The following is a 19564-nucleotide window of genomic DNA, read 5'->3' on the forward strand; positions in this document are numbered from 1 at the left end:
TCCATTCTAGCAGTCTTGCAGTATTTCAACTCAGGCAGGGCTTTCACCATATACAACCTTCAAAGCATTTCAATGAAACAGAACAAATAAGCAATGATAACAGTGTACGGGAGAAGTAGTATGGCAGGGAATGCAAAGGAAAGAATTGTGGAGTGGTAGAATGGGTGAAATATGATACTTTAAGTTGGTCTGAGCATGTGGAAAGAATGCAAGACTGGAGGTTTACATGGAGAGTGTATGACAGTACAATCAAAGGGGATGGTGTAAGTGGAAGATCACTTGTGAGGTGGGCAAACATGGTGGAGGAATACTGGAAGGAAAGGAAAAGTGGAAGAATGCGTGAAATGGTGTATGCGAGGGAGGCATGTAAGGACTGATAAGTGGAGACTTTTGCTGTGGCCGCCCCCTGATGGGAGTTCCAAGAGGGAATTGCTGTTTCTCGCATCAGTGAAGTAGCACCAGGAAAAAGATGAAGAATGGCCCATCCACTCATATACACATATATGTACATAAACGCCCACATACACACATATACATATCAACATATACATACACATACAAAGACATTACATACATACACATGTACATATTCATACTTACTTACCTTCATCCATTCCTGTCACTATCCTGCCCCACAGGAAAACAGCATTGCTATCCCTTGCTTCTTTACATATCTGCCAATTAACACATTATCTAACAATGCCTTCTGAAACCAACTACACAAACCCACATAAATGTACATTTGCAACTTTTCACATATTTCTAATCACCATCCTCTTTCAGCAACCAATAAGCCTTCCATTTTCATTTACAGCAGGGATACAATGCCCCTGATTGTACCTTCAACTGCCACATCAATCTTTGCAATCAAATCACCTAACTCAAAAATAAGATGAGTCTTGCAACAAAAGAGCCAAAGTATTTGCTTAGCTCCTCTCAATAATATTCCCTTTCCTTCACTTCCCTACTTTCAGGCTAATTGCATACTCTATTTCTAACCTTTATCAATCCTAAGCTTTATTCCTTGCACTCTTTAGCACATATCCTAAGCTCAATCTGCATCAGAAAATCCATACCTTCCTTCGTTCTTGTCCTCTTATCAAAAATGGATTTTACTAAACATTTCAGAGCCATATAACCCTTATCCTTTACCTTAATCAGAGGCAGAATATCCAAGCCTGCCTCATTAAATACACCACCAATCTCTTCCTTCTTTCCATACTAGTTACATGGACACAGATGAGGGATGACACTTGTTTGACTCATTCCTTCATTCAGGAAAAGATAATAAAAGAAGCACATATTTTTACTCCATCACTCATATCCCTCTGAGTTGCCATATAAATCATGCAAGAGATATATAGGTAGTATTCTGTCTCTCCTAATAATGCAAGTCAAAGAAAATAGAGCATACTTTGCATTACTAAGTACATTAATTAATCCAGTGCACTCAATGTAAAGGGTGGAACTAACCTTTTCTACTAGAAACTTGGCCCTTTCTGCCTCTTGTTGAGCCACCTGCTTCAGCTCAACAGCCTGGGTGAACTCCTTACCAAAAGTCAGATGAGTCTGGAATCACAAAGAGATGTGAATTAATTTAACACCTGGAAAAATATGCCATGATTGGATAAAATTAATTTGGTTGCCAGATCGTAATTTTTTTCTTGAACTTTGCTCTATTATCCACCTTAAAATTTTCAAACCTTTAAGACAAACTAAATGAAGATCAGCATAATACCATCTCTATACACTTTTGAAAAAGGGTCACAGAGGGTCTGACCAGACCTCACTCTCCTTGTCAAAATTGCGAAATGTCATTATGCTCAATGCATTTCTCAGATAATTTTTTCTGATTTTCTTCATCTTTTTTCAAAGCAACTATGAGGGCCAGAGAGAGACTGAAAGGGATAATGATAAGAAAATAATTTCAAGATAATTTCAATATAAATATGCACATGTGTATATATGTGCAAACTTGTGTATGTGTATGTATATATGTATATGTTGCTATGTATATGTATATGTATATATGTACATGATTGCAAGGCATAGGCTATAGATAGGGTTGTGAGGAGGAGGGTGGATGTGTTAGAATGAGATGTTTGAGGACAATATGTGGTGTGAGGTGGTTTGATCGAGTAAGTAATGAAAGGGTAAGAGAGATGTGTGGTTTACCTCAGACGCTTCACATGCCCTGGCTCAATCCATTGACAGCACGTCAACCCCGGTATACCACATCATTCCAATTCACTCTATTCCTTGCACGCTTTTCACCCTCTTGCGTGTTCAGGCCCTGATCACTCAAAATCTTTTTCACTCCATCTTTCCACCTCCAATTTCGTCTCCCACTTCTCCTCGTTCCCTCCACCTCTGACACGTACATCCTCTTGGTCAATCTTTCCTCACTCATTCTCTCCATGTGACCTAACCATTTCAAAACACCCTCTTCTGCTCTCTCAACCACATCTCTCCATGTGACCTAACCATTTCAAAACACCCTCTTCTGCTCTCTCAACCACACTCTTTTTATTATTACACATCTCTCTTACCCTATTATTACTTACTCGATCAAACCACCTCACACCACATATTGTCCTCAAACATCTCATTTCCAACACATCCACCCTCCTCCGCACAACTCTATCCACAGCCCACGCCTTGCAACCATACAACATTGTTGGAACCACTATTCCTTCAAACATACCCATTTTTGCTTTCCGAGATAATGTTCTCGACTTCCACACATTCTTCAACACTCCCAGAACTTTCGCCCCCTCCAAAACCCTATAATTCACTTCCACTTCGATGTTCCATCCGCTGCCAAATCCACTCCCAGATATCTTATACACTTCACTTCCTCCAGTTTTTCTCCATTCAAACTTACCTCCCAATTGACTTGTCCCTAAACCCTACTGTACCTAATAACCTTGCTCTTATTCACATTTACTCTCAGCTGTCTTCTTTCACATACTTTACCAAACTCAGTCACCAGCTTCTGCAGTTTCACACAAATCAGCTACCAACTCTGTATCATCAGCGAACAACAGCGACTCACTTCCCAAGCTCTCTTACCCTCAACAGACTGCATACTTGCCCCTCTTTCCAAAACTCTTGCATTACCTCCCTAACAACCCCATCCATAAACAAATTAAACAACCATGGAGACATCACACACACCTGCCACACCTACATTCACTGAGAACCAATCACTTTCCTCTCTTCCTACACGTACAGATGCCTTACATCCTCGATAAAAACTTTTCACTGCTTCTAACAACTTGCCTCCCACACCATATATTCTTAATACCTTCCACAAAGCATCTCCATCAGCATATAAATGTATATGCTGAAATGTATATGCAAGGCAGCAGGTTTGGATGGTACTGCAGTGGAATTTATTAAAAAAGGGGGTGACTGTATTGTTGACTGGTTGGTAAGGTTATTTAATGTATGTATGACTCATGGTGAGGTGCCTGAGGATTGGCGGAATGCGTGCATAGTGCCAGTGTACAAAGGCAAAGGGGATAAGAGTGAGTGCTCAAATTACAGAGGTATAAGTTTGTTGAGTATTCCTGGTAAATTATATGGGAGGGTATTGATTGAGAGGGTGAAGGCATGTACAGAGCATCAGATTGGGGAAGAGCAGTGTGGTTTCAGAAGTGGTAGAGGATGTGTGGATCAGGTGTTTGCTTTGAAGAATGTAAGTGAGAAATACTTAGAAAAGCAAATGGATTTGTATGTAGCATTTATGGATCTGGAGAAGGCATATGATAGAGTTGATAGAGATGCTCTGTGGAAGGAATTAAGAATATATGGTGTGGGAGGCAAGTTGTTAGAAGCAGTGAAAAGTTTTTATCGAGGATGTAAGGCATGTGTACGTGTAGGAAGAGAGGAAAGTGATTGGTTCTCAGTGAATGTAGGTTTGCGGCAGGGGTGTGTGATGTCTCCATGGTTGTTTAATTTGTTTATGGATGGGGTTGTTAGGGAGGTGAATGCAAGAGTTTAGGAAAGAGGGGCAAGTATGAAGTCTGTTGTGGATGAGAGAGCTTGGGAAGTGAGTCAGTTGTTGTTCGCTGATGATACAGCGCTGGTGGCTGATTCATGTGAGAAACTGCAGAAGCTGGTGACTGAGTTTGGTAAAGTGTGTGGAAGAAAGTTAAGAGTAAATGTGAATAAGAGCAAGGTTATTAGGTACAGTAGGGTTGAGGGTCAAGTCAATTGGGAGGTGAGTTTGAATGGAGAAAAACTGGAGGAAGTAAAGTGTTTTAGATATCTGGGAGTGGATCTGGCAGCGGATGGAACCATGGAAGCGGAAGTGGATCATAGGGTGGGGGAGGGGGCAAAAATTCTGGGAGCCTTGAAGAATGTGTGGAAGTCGAGAACATTATCTCGGAAAGCAAAAATGGGTATGTTTGAAGGAATAGTGGTTCCAACAATGTTGTATGGTTGCGAGGCGTGGGCTATGGATAGAGTTGTGCGCAGGAGGATGGATGTGCTGGAAATGAGATGTTTGAGGACAATGTGTGGTGTGAGGTGGTTTGATCGAGTAAGTAACGTAAGGGTAAGAGAGATGTGTGGAAATAAAAAGAGAGTGGTTGAGAGAGCAGAAGAGGGTGTTTTGAAATGGTTTGGGCACATGGAGAGAATGAGTGAGGAAAGATTGACCAAGAGGATATATGTGTTGGAGGTGGAGGGAACGAGGAGAAGAGGGAGACCAAATTGGAGGTGGAAAGATGGAGTGAAAAAGATTTTGTGTGATCGGGGCCTGAACATGCAGGAGGGTGAAAGGAGGGCAAGGAATAGAGTGAATTGGAGCGATGTGGTATACCGGGGTTGACGTGCTGTCAGTGGATTGAATCAAGGCATGTGAAGCGTCTGGGGTAAACCATGGAAAGCTGTGTAGGTATGTATATTTGCGTGTGTGGACGTATGTATGTGCATGTGTATGGGGGTGGGTTGGGCCATTTCTTTCGTCTGTTTCCTTGCGCTACCTCGCAAACGCGGGAGAAAGCGGCAAAAGAAAAAAAAAAAAAAAAATGTGTGTGTGTGGATATGGATGTGTATACATTTGTATGTGGGTGGGTTGGGCCATTCTTTCGTCTGCTTCCTTGCGCTACCTCACTAACACGGGAGACAGCGACAAAGTATAATAAATGAATAAATAAAAAATGTATATGTGCATGTATGGGCATTTATGTATATATATGTTTATACAAGTGGATGATCCATTCTTTCTTCATCTGTTTCCTGGCACTACCTCACTGATGCAGGAACCAGCGATCAAGTATAACAAAAAGAAAAGATTTAAAAAGAGGGAAAATGAAAGCTGGGTTGAACGAGTATCATTAAATTTTAGGGAGAATAAAAAGATACTTTGGAAGGAGGTAAATAACAAGAAAGCAAGTGGGAACATCGGTGAAGGGGGCAAGTGAGGAGATTTATAACAGGTGATAAGAGAAGATGGAGTGAGTAATCTGGAGGTATGTTGAATGTCTTTGATAATAGAGTGGCAGATAGAGGGTGTTTTAGTTGACGTGGTGCACGAAGTGAGAGGGTCAGGGAGAATGGTTTGGTAAAGAGAGAAGAGACAGCGAAAGCTTTCTGGAAGATAAAATCCAGCAAAGGGGCGAGTTTAGATGGTATATCAGTAGAATTTATCAAAAAAAGGAGGCGACTGCGTTGATGATTGGTTGTTAAGATATTCATTGTATGTATGGACCACAATGAAGTGCCTGAAGATAGGAGGAATGCATGCATAGTGCCATTGTACACAGGCAAAGGGGATAAAGGTGAGTGTTCAAACTACAGAGGCATAAGTTTGTTGAGTATTCCTGGGAAATTATAAGGGAGGGTATTGATTGTGAGGGCAAAGGCATGTACAGAGCATCAGATTTGGGAAAAGCAGCATGGTTTCAGAGGTGGAAGAGGATGTATGGAACAGGTGTTTGCTTTGAAGAATGTCTGTGAGAAATACTTAGAAAAGCAAATGGATTCGTATGTAGCATTATGGATATGATAGGGATGATAGAGATGCTTTGTGGAAGGATTTAAGAGTATATGGTATGGGAGATAAGTTGCTAGAAGCAGTGAAAAGTTTTTGCTAAGGATGTAAGACATGTGTACGAGTAGGAAGAGAGAAAAGTGATTGGTTCCCAGTGAATGTCAGTTTGCAGCTGGGGTGCATGATGTCTCCATGGTTGTTTAATTTGTTTATGGATGGGGTGGTTAGGGAGGTGAATGCAAGAGTTTTGGAGAGAGGGGCAAGTATGCAGTCTGTTCTGGATGAAAGAGCTTGGGGAGTGAGTCAGATGTTGTCCACTGATGATACAGCGCTGGTGGCTGATTCTGGTGAGAAACTACAGAAGTTGGTGACTGAGTTTGGTAAAGTGTGTAAAAGGAGAAAGCTGAGAGTAAATGTGAATAAGAGTAAAGTTATTAGGTTCAGTAGGACTGAGGGGCAAGTTAACTGGGAGGTAATTGGGAGGGAAGTTTGAATAAAGAAAAACTGGAGGAAGTGAAGTATTTTAGATATCTGGCAGTGGACTTAGAAGTGGAAAGAACCATGGAAGCAAAAGTGAGTCACAAGGTGGGGAAGGGGGCAAAGGTTCTGGGAGTGTTGAAGAATGTGTGGAAGGAGAGAACGTCATCTAGGGGAGCAAAAATGGGTATGTTTGAAGGAATAGTGGTTCCAACAATGTTATATGGTTGCGGGGGAGGGTGGATGTGTTGGAAATGAGATGTCTGAGGACAATATGTGGTGTGAGGTGGTTTGATCGAGTAAGTAATGAAAGGGTAAGAGAGATGTGTGGAAATAAAAAGAGTTTGGTTGAGAGAGCAAAAGAGGGCGTGTTGAAATGGTTTGGTCACATGGAGAGAATGAGTGAGGAAAGATTGTGAAAGAGGATATATGCATCAGAGGTAGAGGGAAGAAGGAGAAGCAGGAGACCAAATTGGAGGTGGAAGGATGGAGTGAAAAAGTTTTTGAGCAATCGGGGCCTGAACATACAGGAGGGTAAAAGGCATGCAAGGAATAGAGTGAATTGGAATGATGTGATATAATAGGGTCAATGTGCTGTCAATGGATTGAACCAGGGGATGTGAAGCATCTGGGGTAAACCATGGAAAGGTCTGTGGGGCCTGGATGTGGAAAGGGAATTGTGGTTTCAGTGTATTACACATGACAGCTATAGACTGAGGGTGAAAGAATATGGCCTTTTTTGTCTTTTCTTAACTCTGCCTCGCTGGAGTGTGTGTGTGTGTGTGTGTGTGTGTGTGTGTTGTTTCATCTGTGGTGGGGTGGCGACAGAAATGGATGAAGGAAGCAAGTATAAATATGTACATGTGTATATATGTACATGTTTGTGTATGTATATGTATTTATATGTTGAAATGTATGTGTATGTATATGTGCATGTGTGGGCATTTATGTATATACATGTGTATGTGGGTGGGTTAGGCCATTCCTCGTCTGTTTCCTTGCGCTACCTCACTAACGCAGGAGATGGTGATTAAGTATAATAAGTAAATAGACAAATAAATATTTATGGATCTGGAGAAGGCATATGATATGGTTTATAGAGATGCTTTGAGGAAGGTTTTAAGAGTATATGGTGTGGGAGGTAAGTTGCTACAAGCAGTGAAAAGTTTTTACCAAGGACATAAGGCACATGTACAAGTAGGAAGAGAGGAAAGTGATGGTGCCCAGTGAGTCTCGGTTTGCCGCAGGGGTGTGTGATGGTTCTTTAATTTGTTTATGGATGGGGTGGTTAGGGAGGTAAATGCAAGAATTTTGGAGAGATGCCTGATGCTTTTTATGCACAGATAACACCATGTGTTAGTGAAAATTGAACACATCAGTAGAATCACTTGTAGAGAACAGTTTAACTTTGGTAAAAGTTGAACCTCCTTTTTACATTAAATGTGAAAGTGAGTTCGGCTCCCTGTTTACAGACACATCTTGCTGCTTCATGGTTCTCATTCGATAGACATCCATTCATAAGGAGTGTGGTTTTAGTAAATAAAACTTCCCTCACAACACTACAACCTTCTCAATGGAGGGAGACTTTGATGCTAAGCAAGATCTAGGGCCCAAGACTCTTCAACACTTTGTCTTCTATCATCAGAAACAGCATGGGAGGCACTATAGAGAAGTTCAAGAGTTTGCTGGACAAGTACCTACAAAGTGTACTAGATCAAGCTTGCTGTGTGTGTGGTGTGTAGCCCTATGGGCTACAGGTTCCAGCAGCTTGGTCATCCAGTGACCCAACTGAACAGCCTGGGCCCATCCAAGGCTGTGGGGGTAGAAGATCCCTGATGATTTCATCAGCTCATTTTTCTTACTATTAGGGAAAAACAAGGGTTTTTCTTTTGCTTTCCAGACTGCTTTTTCCATTGGAGGATTTTCTGGCTTACCTGAAGGACTTGGTCTCTCTTAGCTTTAAAAGCAATAAGAGAAGGAATTTTCCATCTTCAGATTGAACCATTTTTCTCTATCCTTTACAAGGTCAGATGGAATTTGGAGATATTTTACTGATGTAATGTGTAATGCATCTTCCTTCATTCACATCATTTTGGAAGTTTACTGTCTTTGCAAGTAGACAGAGGATTTGATAGAACTGAAGTTTTTGAGAAGGGTCTTCGGATATGCTTTTAAACAGCTTTCAGTTCCATACTTATGCTTTTGTATAGTTTCTTTTGTGTAAGTAACAATGCAGGACAGGCTGTGTCTTCTATTAATTAAGGAGAGCAGGTAGAGTGGTCGCAGTCCTTTGTCTCCAGTGACCCTCTGTTTCCCTATGATGCCATTCAGATGGCTCATAGGGCCAAATCTTTTAAAGCCATCAGTGTAAAGACACTTTTTAATCTCCACTCTAAAGGATAGTGCCACTAGGAGACACTGAGTTCATAAGTTGCATCTAACTCTCTCTTTATGTTGTACCCACATAAATTGTTTCAATAGAGCATCACAACATATTGGTTAGATTCCCCATGTTTCAGAAATTTGCTCATTTGGAAATTTTAAACCACTACTAATAAATGTCTAATACAGAATGTAAATTTGGAATAGGTTGGAAAATAACCTTCTGCACAAATGCACTAACTCACAAACACTGAAATATTTGTAGATGTATGAAATATAAGACTACATGTGATATGTAAAGTATGTGTTAATGATATGTATGGGATCCGAGAAAAAGTGCCACATAAAGCACCTTTGGAAAGACATAATTGTCACATACTTACATAATTGCAGTTGGTCACATTGATGCACATGATTCAGTATTTGCTGTTTTGGGAGCGATGAAGAATGTGTGGAGGGAGAGAATGTTACCTCGAAGAGCAAAAATGGGTATGTTTGAAGGAAAAGTAATTCCAAGAATGTTGCCTTCATCCATTCCTGGTCCTGCCCCACTCCACAAGAAACAGCATCGTTATCACCTGCTTCAGCAAGGTAGCACCAGGAAAAGACAAAAGAAGACCCCATTCATTCACACTCAGTCTCTAGCTGTCATGAGTAATGCATCGAAACCATAGCTCCTTACCCACATCTAGGCCCCACAAACCTTTCCATGGTTTACCCCAGATACTTCATATGCCCTGGTTCAATCCATTGGCAGCACGTCAACCCTGGTATACCACAAAGTTCCAATTCACTCTATACCTTGCACACCTCTCACCCTCCTGTAAGTTCAGGCCCCGATCGCTCAAAATCTTTTTCCCTTTATCCTTCCACCTCCAATTTGGTCTCCCACTTCTCTTTGTTCCCTCCACCTCTGACACATATATCCTCTTTGTCAATCTTTCCTCACTCATTCTCTCCATACGTCCAAACCATTTCAACACACCCTCCTTTGCACTCTCAATCACACCTTTTATTTCCATACATCTCTCTTACCCTTTCATTACTTACTCGATAAAACCACATCACACCACATACTGTCCTCTAACATTTCATTTCCAACACATCCATCCTCCTCCATACAACTTTATCTATAACCTATGCCTTACAACCATATAACTTTGTTAGAACTTCTATTCCTTCAAACATAACCATTTTTGCTCTTTGAGATAACATTATCTCATTCCACACATTCTTCATTACTCCTAGAACTTTCGCCTCTTCTCCCACCCTGTTACTCACTTCCACTTTCATGGTTCCATCCGCTGCTAAGTCCATTCCCAGATATGTAAAACACTTCACTTCCACCAATTTTTCTCCTTCAAACTTACATCCCCATAAACATGTCCCTCAACACATAAATACACCCAGTGAAGTGAACGAAAATAGCAAACAGCTTGGCAACTCATGGATACAAGTTAAAATGGGTATCACAGGCTTATGTATTAATTGATATGCATGCAAACGGAGAAAACTGAATGTGAACATACTGAGGGGGAACAGCTTGTGAGATACCTGTTCAATACTAGGTGGAGGCAAGGGTGAAGGGTCATAGAGGCTTTGGGAAAAGAGGACATATGAGTAGGAAAAGGGTTGTGAAAGTGAGTGAGCTTAGAAAAAAGGTTTCTGTAATGAGATACCAAGATAGAGTAAGTGGAGAATGGCAAAAGGTCAGAGTAAATGAAGCTAGAGGAGTGAGTGAAGAATGGGTGGTATTTTGGGATGAAGTGCTGACATATGCAAGGGAAATATGTGGCATGTAGAAAGTGGGAGGTGCACATGTGAGAAATGGTAGAGAATGGGGGGATAAAGTTATGTTTCTAGAGAAAGAGAAAAGAGATGCGTAGGGGTGTAACCTGCAGGGAAGGTGTGCATGTATCTGGGAGATATACAAAAGAAAGTAGAAGTAGAGAGAGGGCGAGAGGAAGGTGCAGGGGCTAAAAAAGAGGCAAATAAGAATTGAGGTGGACATGTATCAAAAATTTCAGGAAGATTAAAATATTTTGAAAGGAGACTAAAAGTTTGAGAATTTTTTTTTTTTTTTTTTTTTTTGCTTTGTCGCTGTCTCCCGCATTTGCGAGGTAGCGCAAGGAAACAGACGAAAGAAATGGCCCAACCCACCCCCATACACATGTATATACATACGTCCACACACGCAAATATACATACCTACACAGCTTTCCATGGTTTACCCCGCACGCTTCACATGCCCTGATTCAATCCACTGACAGCACGTCAACCCCGGTATACCACATCGATCCAATTCACTCTATTCCTTGCCCTCCTTTCACCCTCCTGCATGTTCAGGCCCCGATCAAACAAAATCTTTTTCACTCCATCTTTCCACCTCCAATTTGGTCTCCCACTTCTCCTCGTTCCCTCCACCTCCGACACATATATCCTCTTGGTCAATCTTTCCTCACTCATTCTCTCCATGTGCCCAAACCATTTCAAAACACCCTCTTCTGCTCTCTCAACCACGCTCTTTTTATTTCCACACATCTCTCTTACCCTTACGTTACTTACTCGATCAAACCACCTCACACCACACATTGTCCTCAAACATATCATTTCCAGCACATCCATCCTCCTGCACACAACTCTATCCATAGCCCACGCCTCGCAACCATACAACATTGTTGGAACCACTATTCCTTCAAACATACCCATTTTTGCTTTCCGAGATAATGTTCTCGACTTCCACACATTCTTCAAGGCTCCCAGAATTTTCGCCCCCTCCCCCACCCTATGATCCACTTCCGCTTCCATGGTTCCATCCGCTGCCAGATCCACTCCCAGATATCTAAAACACTTTACTTCCTCCAGTTTTTCTCCATTCAAACTTACCTCCCAATTGACTTGACCCTCAACCCTACTGTACCTAATAACCTTGCTTTTATTCACATTTACTCTTAACTTTCTTCTTTCGCACACTTTACCAAACTCAGTCACCAGCTTCTGCAGTTTCTCACATGAATCAGCCACCAGCACTGTATCATCAGCGAACAACAACTGACTCACTTCCCAAGCTCTCTCATCCACAACAGACTTCATACTTGCCCCTCTTTCCAAAACTCTTGCATTCACCTCCCTAACAACCCCATCCATAAACAAATTAAACAACCATGGAGACATCACACACCCCTGCCGCAAACCTACATTCACTGAGAACCAATCACTTTCCTCTCTTCCTACACGTACACATGCCTTACATCCTCGATAAAAACTTTTCACTGCTTCTAACAACTTGCCTCCCACACCATATATTCTTAATACCTTCCACAGAGCATCTCTATCAACTCCATCATATGCCTTCTCCAGATCCATAAATGCTACATACAAATCCATTTGCTTTTCTAAGTATTTCTCACATACATTCTTCAAAGCAAACACCTGATCCACACATCCTCTACCACTTCTGAAACCACACTGCTCTTCCCCAATCTGATGCTCTGTACATGCCTTCACCCTCTCAATCAATACCCTCCCATATAATTTACCAGGAATACTCAACAAACTTATACCTCTGAAATTTGAGCACTCACTCTTATCCCCTTTGCCTTTGTACAATGGCACTATGCACGCATTCCGCCAATCCTCAGGCACCTCACCATGAGTCATACATACATTAAATAACCTTACCAACCAGTCAATAATACAGTCACCCCCTTTTTTAATATATTCCATTGCAATACCATCCAAACCTGCTGCCTTGCCGGCTTTCATCTTCCGCAAAGCTTTTACTCTCTTCTCTGTTTACCAAATCATTTTCCCTAACCCTCTCACTTTGCACACCACCTCAACCAAAACACCCTATATCTGCCACTCTATCATCAAGCACATTCAACAAACCTTCAAAATACTCACTCCATCTCTTTCTCACATCACCGCTACTTGTTATCACCTCCCCATTTGCGCCCTTCACTGAAGTTCCCATTTGCTCCCTTATCTTACGCACTTTACCTCCTTCCAGAACATCTTTTTATTCTCCCTAAAATTTAATGATACTCTCTCACCCCAACTCTCATTTGCCCTTTTTTTCACCGCTTGCACCTTTCTCTTGACCTCCTGTCTCTTTCTTTTATACATCTCCCACTCAATTGCATTTTTTCCCTGCAAAAATCGTCCAAATGCCTCTCTCTTCTCTTTCACTAATAATCTTACTTCTTCATCCCACCACTCACTACCCTTTCTAATCAACCCACCTCCCACTCTTCTCATGCCACAAGCATCTTTTGCGCAATCCATCACTGATTCCCTAAATACATCCCATTCCTCCCCCACTCCCCTTACTTCCATTGTTCTCACCTTTTTCCATTCTGTACTCAGTCTCTCCTGGTACTTCCTCACACAAGTCTCCTTGAGAAAAATAAAAGAACAAATAAAAGCATTGGTAAATGAGGGAAAAGCAGGAGAGGTAACAAGCAGAGATGAAGTGAGTATTTTGAAGGACTGCTGAAAGTGTTTGATGGTGGCATGGCAGATGTGGGTTATTTGCATCAGGGAGATATACAAGCTTAAAGAATCATGGCACATGGTTCTCTGGAAAGAGAAGTGGTGAAAGCCTTACATGAGATAAAATGTGGCTGGAGCAGATGGCTTTACAACTGAATGTCTTAGGAAAAGGAGTGACTGTGTGCTGATTGGTTAGGAAGGATTTTCTGTGTATGTGTCAATCATAGTGGGGTGTCTGTGGATTGGTGTAATGCCTGTATAGAGCCACTGTATATAGGACAAAGGAGATAAAATGTTCAAATTACTGAGGTAAAAGTTTACTGTTATTTAAGTAATAACTGATGTGGGGAATAAAAAGGGCTGTATCAATCCCTTTTATATCATATGGGTAACAGAGAAACTAGAATTCTTTCACAGTACCAATTTTAGTCACTTGAAACATAAGGCATTTTTACATACTATAAACGCAAACTGAGAGAGTCATGGCACGTGCTTCTCCAGAAAGAGAAGTGGTGAAAGCCTTGCATGAGATAAAATGTGGCTGGAGTGGATGGCTTTACAATTGAATGTCTTAGGAAAAGGAGAGACTGTGCTGATTGGTTAGGAAGGATTTTCTGTGTATGTGTCAATCACAGTGGGATGTCTGTGGATTGGTGTAATGCTTGTAGAGAGCCACTGTATTGAGAAAGGGAGATAAAATGTGCAAATTACTGAGGTAAAAGTTGACTGAGTGTTATTCACCTAGTGTTATTTAACTAATAATTGATGTGGGGCATACAGAACAAGGCACTTTTACATACTAATAAAGCTTGCCTTTCAATATTCAATGGTATCTTGCTGGTGATAACTGCAGCTGCTTAGGACATAAGGTACCTCTACATATTTATAAACTACACCTTCAAATTTAAATGTGGACAGAAGGAAGCAATCTGTACCATAAGATGCACAACTACAGCTAGGGTCATTTTGGGGTTAATCTCTCTCTTGCATCTCAGTTACTGTATTCTCTGATTCAAAAAGGGCTGTGTGCAATAAATTCACCAAGCAGGAAAAAGTGAATTTGGTGGTTCATTTATTTTGTCTTCAATATTTGTTAACATAACCTCTCATTCTGAGGGAGATACAAAGAAGAGACAGTAACTTCAAAATTCAAATTTACTCTAAATGATGTTACCTGTAATGTAGCCATCAAAGGAGCTACAAAAAAATTCACTTCCAATTTCACAATAATGCTGGCTCTGCCCTTACCCCTACTGCCAGATGGAAGAACATATTCATACAATTCAGTTACATTCAAGGGAGTAAGCTTTCATTTCTGAACATGATTTCTTGCAAACAAATGATTCTGGGGAAGCTTTCATTCAATCAAAGCAAAAGACCTCTGCTTACATCTCTTGCATTGGTAAATCCTATTTTTTGGGTGTCATAAAGAGGTAACAGTCTGTTTCAGCAATTAAACCATGTTCATTTCCACAACTCAGGAGATAATTACTTTTATGGATGAGTAAAGTTTTCAAGAGATTCACCACAATCCATATATCTACAAATACTTTAAAATGTTTATGAGTTTGAGCACTTAAGCATACTTTTTCCAGGCCAAACTGTAATGGATATAAGTCCCAAATTTTGAGTGTAGGTAACTCAGAGTCTTGGCAAGGTTTAGGCTACAGCACCATTGGTTATGGTCATTTTGAGGCTATCAGTGGCTACCCTACTCTAAAGATTACACTTACTTCAATATATTTATCCAAAATAGGCAACCTTACAGTGTACCATTATAATTTTCATGGTAAAGACTTACTGCAGCTTCATGTAGCACCTAGTGGTCCCACATTTTGGGTATTCACACTTAAGAATCTGTACAAGGTTTTAAGCTACTGCAAGTTGACTTTGACAGCTACTACGAGGCCATCCACGCCCATTAAAGCCAGCAAAACCTAACAGACTAGACTTAGTCACAGCATTCATTCAAAATAGGCTACCAAGCAGCCTCAAATTACAAAGAAGGTACCTTAGGATCAAAGGTAGGATCTAAAGGTACCAGGCCTTGGCCTTAAAGGCCACAATTATTACCTTTCAAGTTTCAGAGCTACCACAGCTTCATGTAGCACCTAGAGGCACTAAACCATGGGTGCAGGTACTTAAGAATCTGGGCAAATTGCTAAGCTACTGCATGAAGGCCCTGAAGTCTGTTTTGAGCCCAGCAAAGGTTACGCCAGCCTTATAATTTACTTCATTATGCTCATGCAAAGTAAGTAAACTGGCAGCATTACATTATAATGAAGGTACCTTAGGATCAAACACAGGATCAAAGGGTACCAAAGCCTGACTAGAGAGGCTTTTCAGGGTTCTAAGATACTACAGCTTCATGCAGCATCTAGAGGCCCTATATCTTATATGCAGGTACTTTAAATTCTGGGCAAGGTTTTAAGCTATTGCACAGAGACCTCAAAGGCTGTTTTCATGCCACCAAAATTCACCCCGGCCATATAAATTATACTTAATTCACTGCACACATTCAAAATGAGCTACCTAGCAGCCTCAAATGATAATCACAACACCTCATGATAGTGGGCAAGATCCATGTCTAAGCTAATCCTTTTGACTTCATAAATTCTGTAGAAGCACTTGCTCCATGCACATTAGAAAAAATCAATTTTCCCCCCCCTTACAGAATATGCTTGTCATATATCATTCAAGAAAATAACTTAAAGAGGTAATGCACTTTCTTCTATACTGTTGTGGGAGGATGATGACTGTATGGGAGAGGTTCTAACCCTCCAAATAATCAGGCGAGTAGTACTGGTAACATACTTCCCTGGCCGTTGGCTACCTACCAACTACTACTTCCCTGGCCGTTGGCTACCTACCAACTACTAACTTATTCACTACTTATGCAAGTATTTGTTGATAATCAAGAGGAAAATAGTAGCAAATATGAAATCATGTGCATCAATGTGACCAACTGCAATTATGATTCTTTTATTATACTTTTTCGCTGTCTCCTGTGTCAGCAACGTAGCTCAACAGAACAGATGAAAGAATGGTCTCCCACTTCTTGTTCCCTCCACCTCTGACACATATATCCTCTTTGTCAATCTTTCCTCACTCATTCTCTCCATGTAACCAAACCACTTCAGAACATCCTCTTCTGCTCTCTCAACTACACTTTATATTTCAACACATCTCCCTTACCCTTTCATTACTTACTCGATCAAACCACCTCACACCACATATTGTCCTCAAACATCTCCTCCGCACAACTCTATCCATAGCCCATGCCTTACAACCATATAACATTGTTGGAACCACTATTCCTTCAAACATACCCATTTTTGCTTTCCAAGATAAAGTTCTTGACTTCCACACATTCTTCAATGCTCCCAGAACTTTCGTCCCCTCCCCCACCCTATGATTCACTTCCGCTTCCATGGTTCCATCTGCTGCCAAATCCACTCCCAGATATCTAAAACACTTCACTTCCTGAAGTTTTTCTCCATTCAAACTTACCTCCCAATTGACTTGTCACTCAACCCTACTGTACCTAATAACCTTGCTCTTATTCACATTTACTCTCAGCTTTCTTCTTTCACACACTTTACCACACTTTACCAAACTCAGTCACCAGCTTCTGCAGTTTCTCACACGAATCAGCCACTAGCGCTGTATCATCAGCAAACAACAACTGACTCACTTCCCAAGCTCTCTCATTCACAACAGACTGCATACTTGCCCCTCTTTCCAAAACTCTTGCATTCACCTCCCTAACAACCCCCTCCATAAACAAATTAAACAACCATGGAGACATCATGCACACCTGCCACAAACCAACATTCACTGAGAACCAATCACTTTCTTCTCCTCCTAATTGTACACATGCCTTACATCCTCAATAAAAACTTCTCACTGCTTCTAGCAACTTGCCTCCCACACCATATACTCTTAATACCTTCCACAGAGCATTTCATCAACTCTTATCATATGCCTTCTCCAGATCCATAAATGCCACAGACAAATCCATTTGCTTTTCTAAGTATTTCTCACATACATTCTTCAAAGCAAACCCCTGATCCACACATCCTCTACCACTTCTAAAACCACACTGCTCTTCCCCAATCTGATGCTCTGTACATGCCTTCACCCTTTCAATCAATACCCTCCCATACAATTTCCCAGGAATACTCAACAAACTTATTATTTATTATTTTTTTTATTATACTTTGTCGCTGTCTCCCGCGTTTGCGAGGTAGCGCAAGGAAACAGACGAAAGAAATGGCCCAACCCCCCCCCATACACATGTATATACATACGTCCACACACGCAAATATACATACCTACACAGCTTTCCATGGTTTACCCCAGACGCTTCACATGCCTTGCTTCAATCCACTGACAGCACGTCAACCCCGGTATACCACATCGCTCCAATTCACTCTATTCCTTGCCCTCCTTTCACCCTCCTGCATGTTCAGGCCCCGATCACACAAAATCTTTTTCACTCCATCTTTCCACCTCCAATTTGGTCTCCCTCTTCTCCTTGTTCCCTCCACCTCCGACACATATATCCTCTTGGTCAATCTTTCCTCACTCATCCTCTCCATGTGCCCAAACCACTTCAAAACACCCTCTTCTGCTCTCTCAACCACGCTCTTTTTATTTCCACACATCTCTCTTACCCTTACGTTACTCACTCGATCAAACCACCTCACACCACACATTGTCCTCAAACATCTCATTTCCAGCACATCCATCCTCCTGCGCACAACTCTATCCATAGCTCACGCCTCGCAACCATACAACATTGTTGGAACCACTATTCCTTCAAACATACCCATTTTTGCTTTCCGAGATAATGTTCTCGACTTCCACTCATTCTTCAAGGCCCCCAGGATTTTCGCCCCCTCCCCCACCCTATGATCCACTTTCGCTTCCATGGTTCCATCCGCTGCCAGATCCACTCCCAGATATCTAAAACACTTCACTTCCTCCAGTTTTTCTCCATTCAAACTCACCTCCCAATTGACTTGACCCTCAACCCTACTGTACCTAATAACCTTGCTCTTATTCACATTTACTCTTAACTTTCTTCTTCCACACACTTTTCCAAACTCAGTCACCAGCTTCTGCAGTTTCTCACATGAATCAGCCACCAGCGCTGTATCATCAGCGAACAACAACTGACTCACTTCCCAAGCTCTCTCATCCCCAACAGACTTCATACTTGCCCCTCTTTCCAAAACTCTTGCATTTACCTCCCTAACAACCCCATCCATAAACAAATTCAACAACCATGGAGACATCACGCACCCCTGCTGCAAACCCACATTCACTGAGAACCAATCACTTTCCTCTCTTCCTACACGTACACATGCCTTACATCCTCGATAAAAACTTTTCACTGGTTCCAACAACTTTCCTCCCACACCATATATTCTTAATACCCTCCACAGAGCATCTCTATCAACTCTATCATATGCCTTCTCCAGATCCATAAATGCTACATACAAATCCATTTGCTTTTCTAAGTATTTCTCACATACATTCTTCAAAGCAAACACCTGATCCACACATCCTCTACCACTTCTGAAACCACACTGCTCTTCCCCAATCTGATGCTCTGTACATGCCTTCACCCTCTCAATCAATACCCTCCCATATAATTTACCAGGAATACTCAACAAACTTATACCTCTGTAATTTGAGCACTCACTCTTATCCCCTTTGCCTTTGTACACTGGCACTATGCACGCATTCCGCCAATCCTCAGGCACCTCACCATGAGTCATACATACATTAAATAACCTTACCAACCAGTCAACAATACAGTCACCCCCTTTTTTAATAAATTCCACTGCAATACCATCCAAACCTGCTGCCTTGCCGGCTTTCATCTTCCGCAAAGCTTTCACTACCTCTTCTCTGTTTACCAAATCATTTTCCCTAACCCTCTCACTTTGCACACCTCCTCGACCAAAACACCCTATATCTGCCACTCTATCATCAAACACATTCAACAAACCTTCAAAATACTCACTCCATCTCCTTCTCACATCACCACTACTTGTTATCACCTCCTCATCTGCGCCCTTCACTGAAGTTCCCATTTGCTCCCTTGTCTTACGCACTTTATTTACCTCCTTCCAGAACATCTTTTTATTCTCCCTAAAATTTAATGATACTCTCTCACCCCAACTCTCATTTGCCCTTTTT

General features: G+C 41.4%; 2 protein-coding genes across 2 annotated transcripts in view; one reads left to right on the forward strand and one right to left on the reverse strand.

Moving 5' to 3' along the window:
- Positions 1 to 19564, forward strand: part of mRpL11 (mitochondrial ribosomal protein L11) — a 130273-nt gene that overhangs the window by 19850 nt on the left and 90859 nt on the right. The window lies entirely within an intron of this gene.
- Positions 1 to 19564, reverse strand: part of Phb1 (prohibitin l(2)37Cc) — a 74882-nt gene that overhangs the window by 9921 nt on the left and 45397 nt on the right. The window contains exon 5 of the mRNA XM_071676610.1: positions 1474 to 1569. Within this exon, the coding sequence (XP_071532711.1) occupies positions 1474 to 1569 (96 nt within the window). The remainder of the gene's footprint in view (positions 1 to 1473; positions 1570 to 19564) is intronic.

Source organism: Panulirus ornatus, chromosome 2, assembly GCF_036320965.1.
Source record: "Panulirus ornatus isolate Po-2019 chromosome 2, ASM3632096v1, whole genome shotgun sequence".
Classification (NCBI taxonomy): Eukaryota; Metazoa; Arthropoda; class Malacostraca; order Decapoda; family Palinuridae; genus Panulirus; species Panulirus ornatus.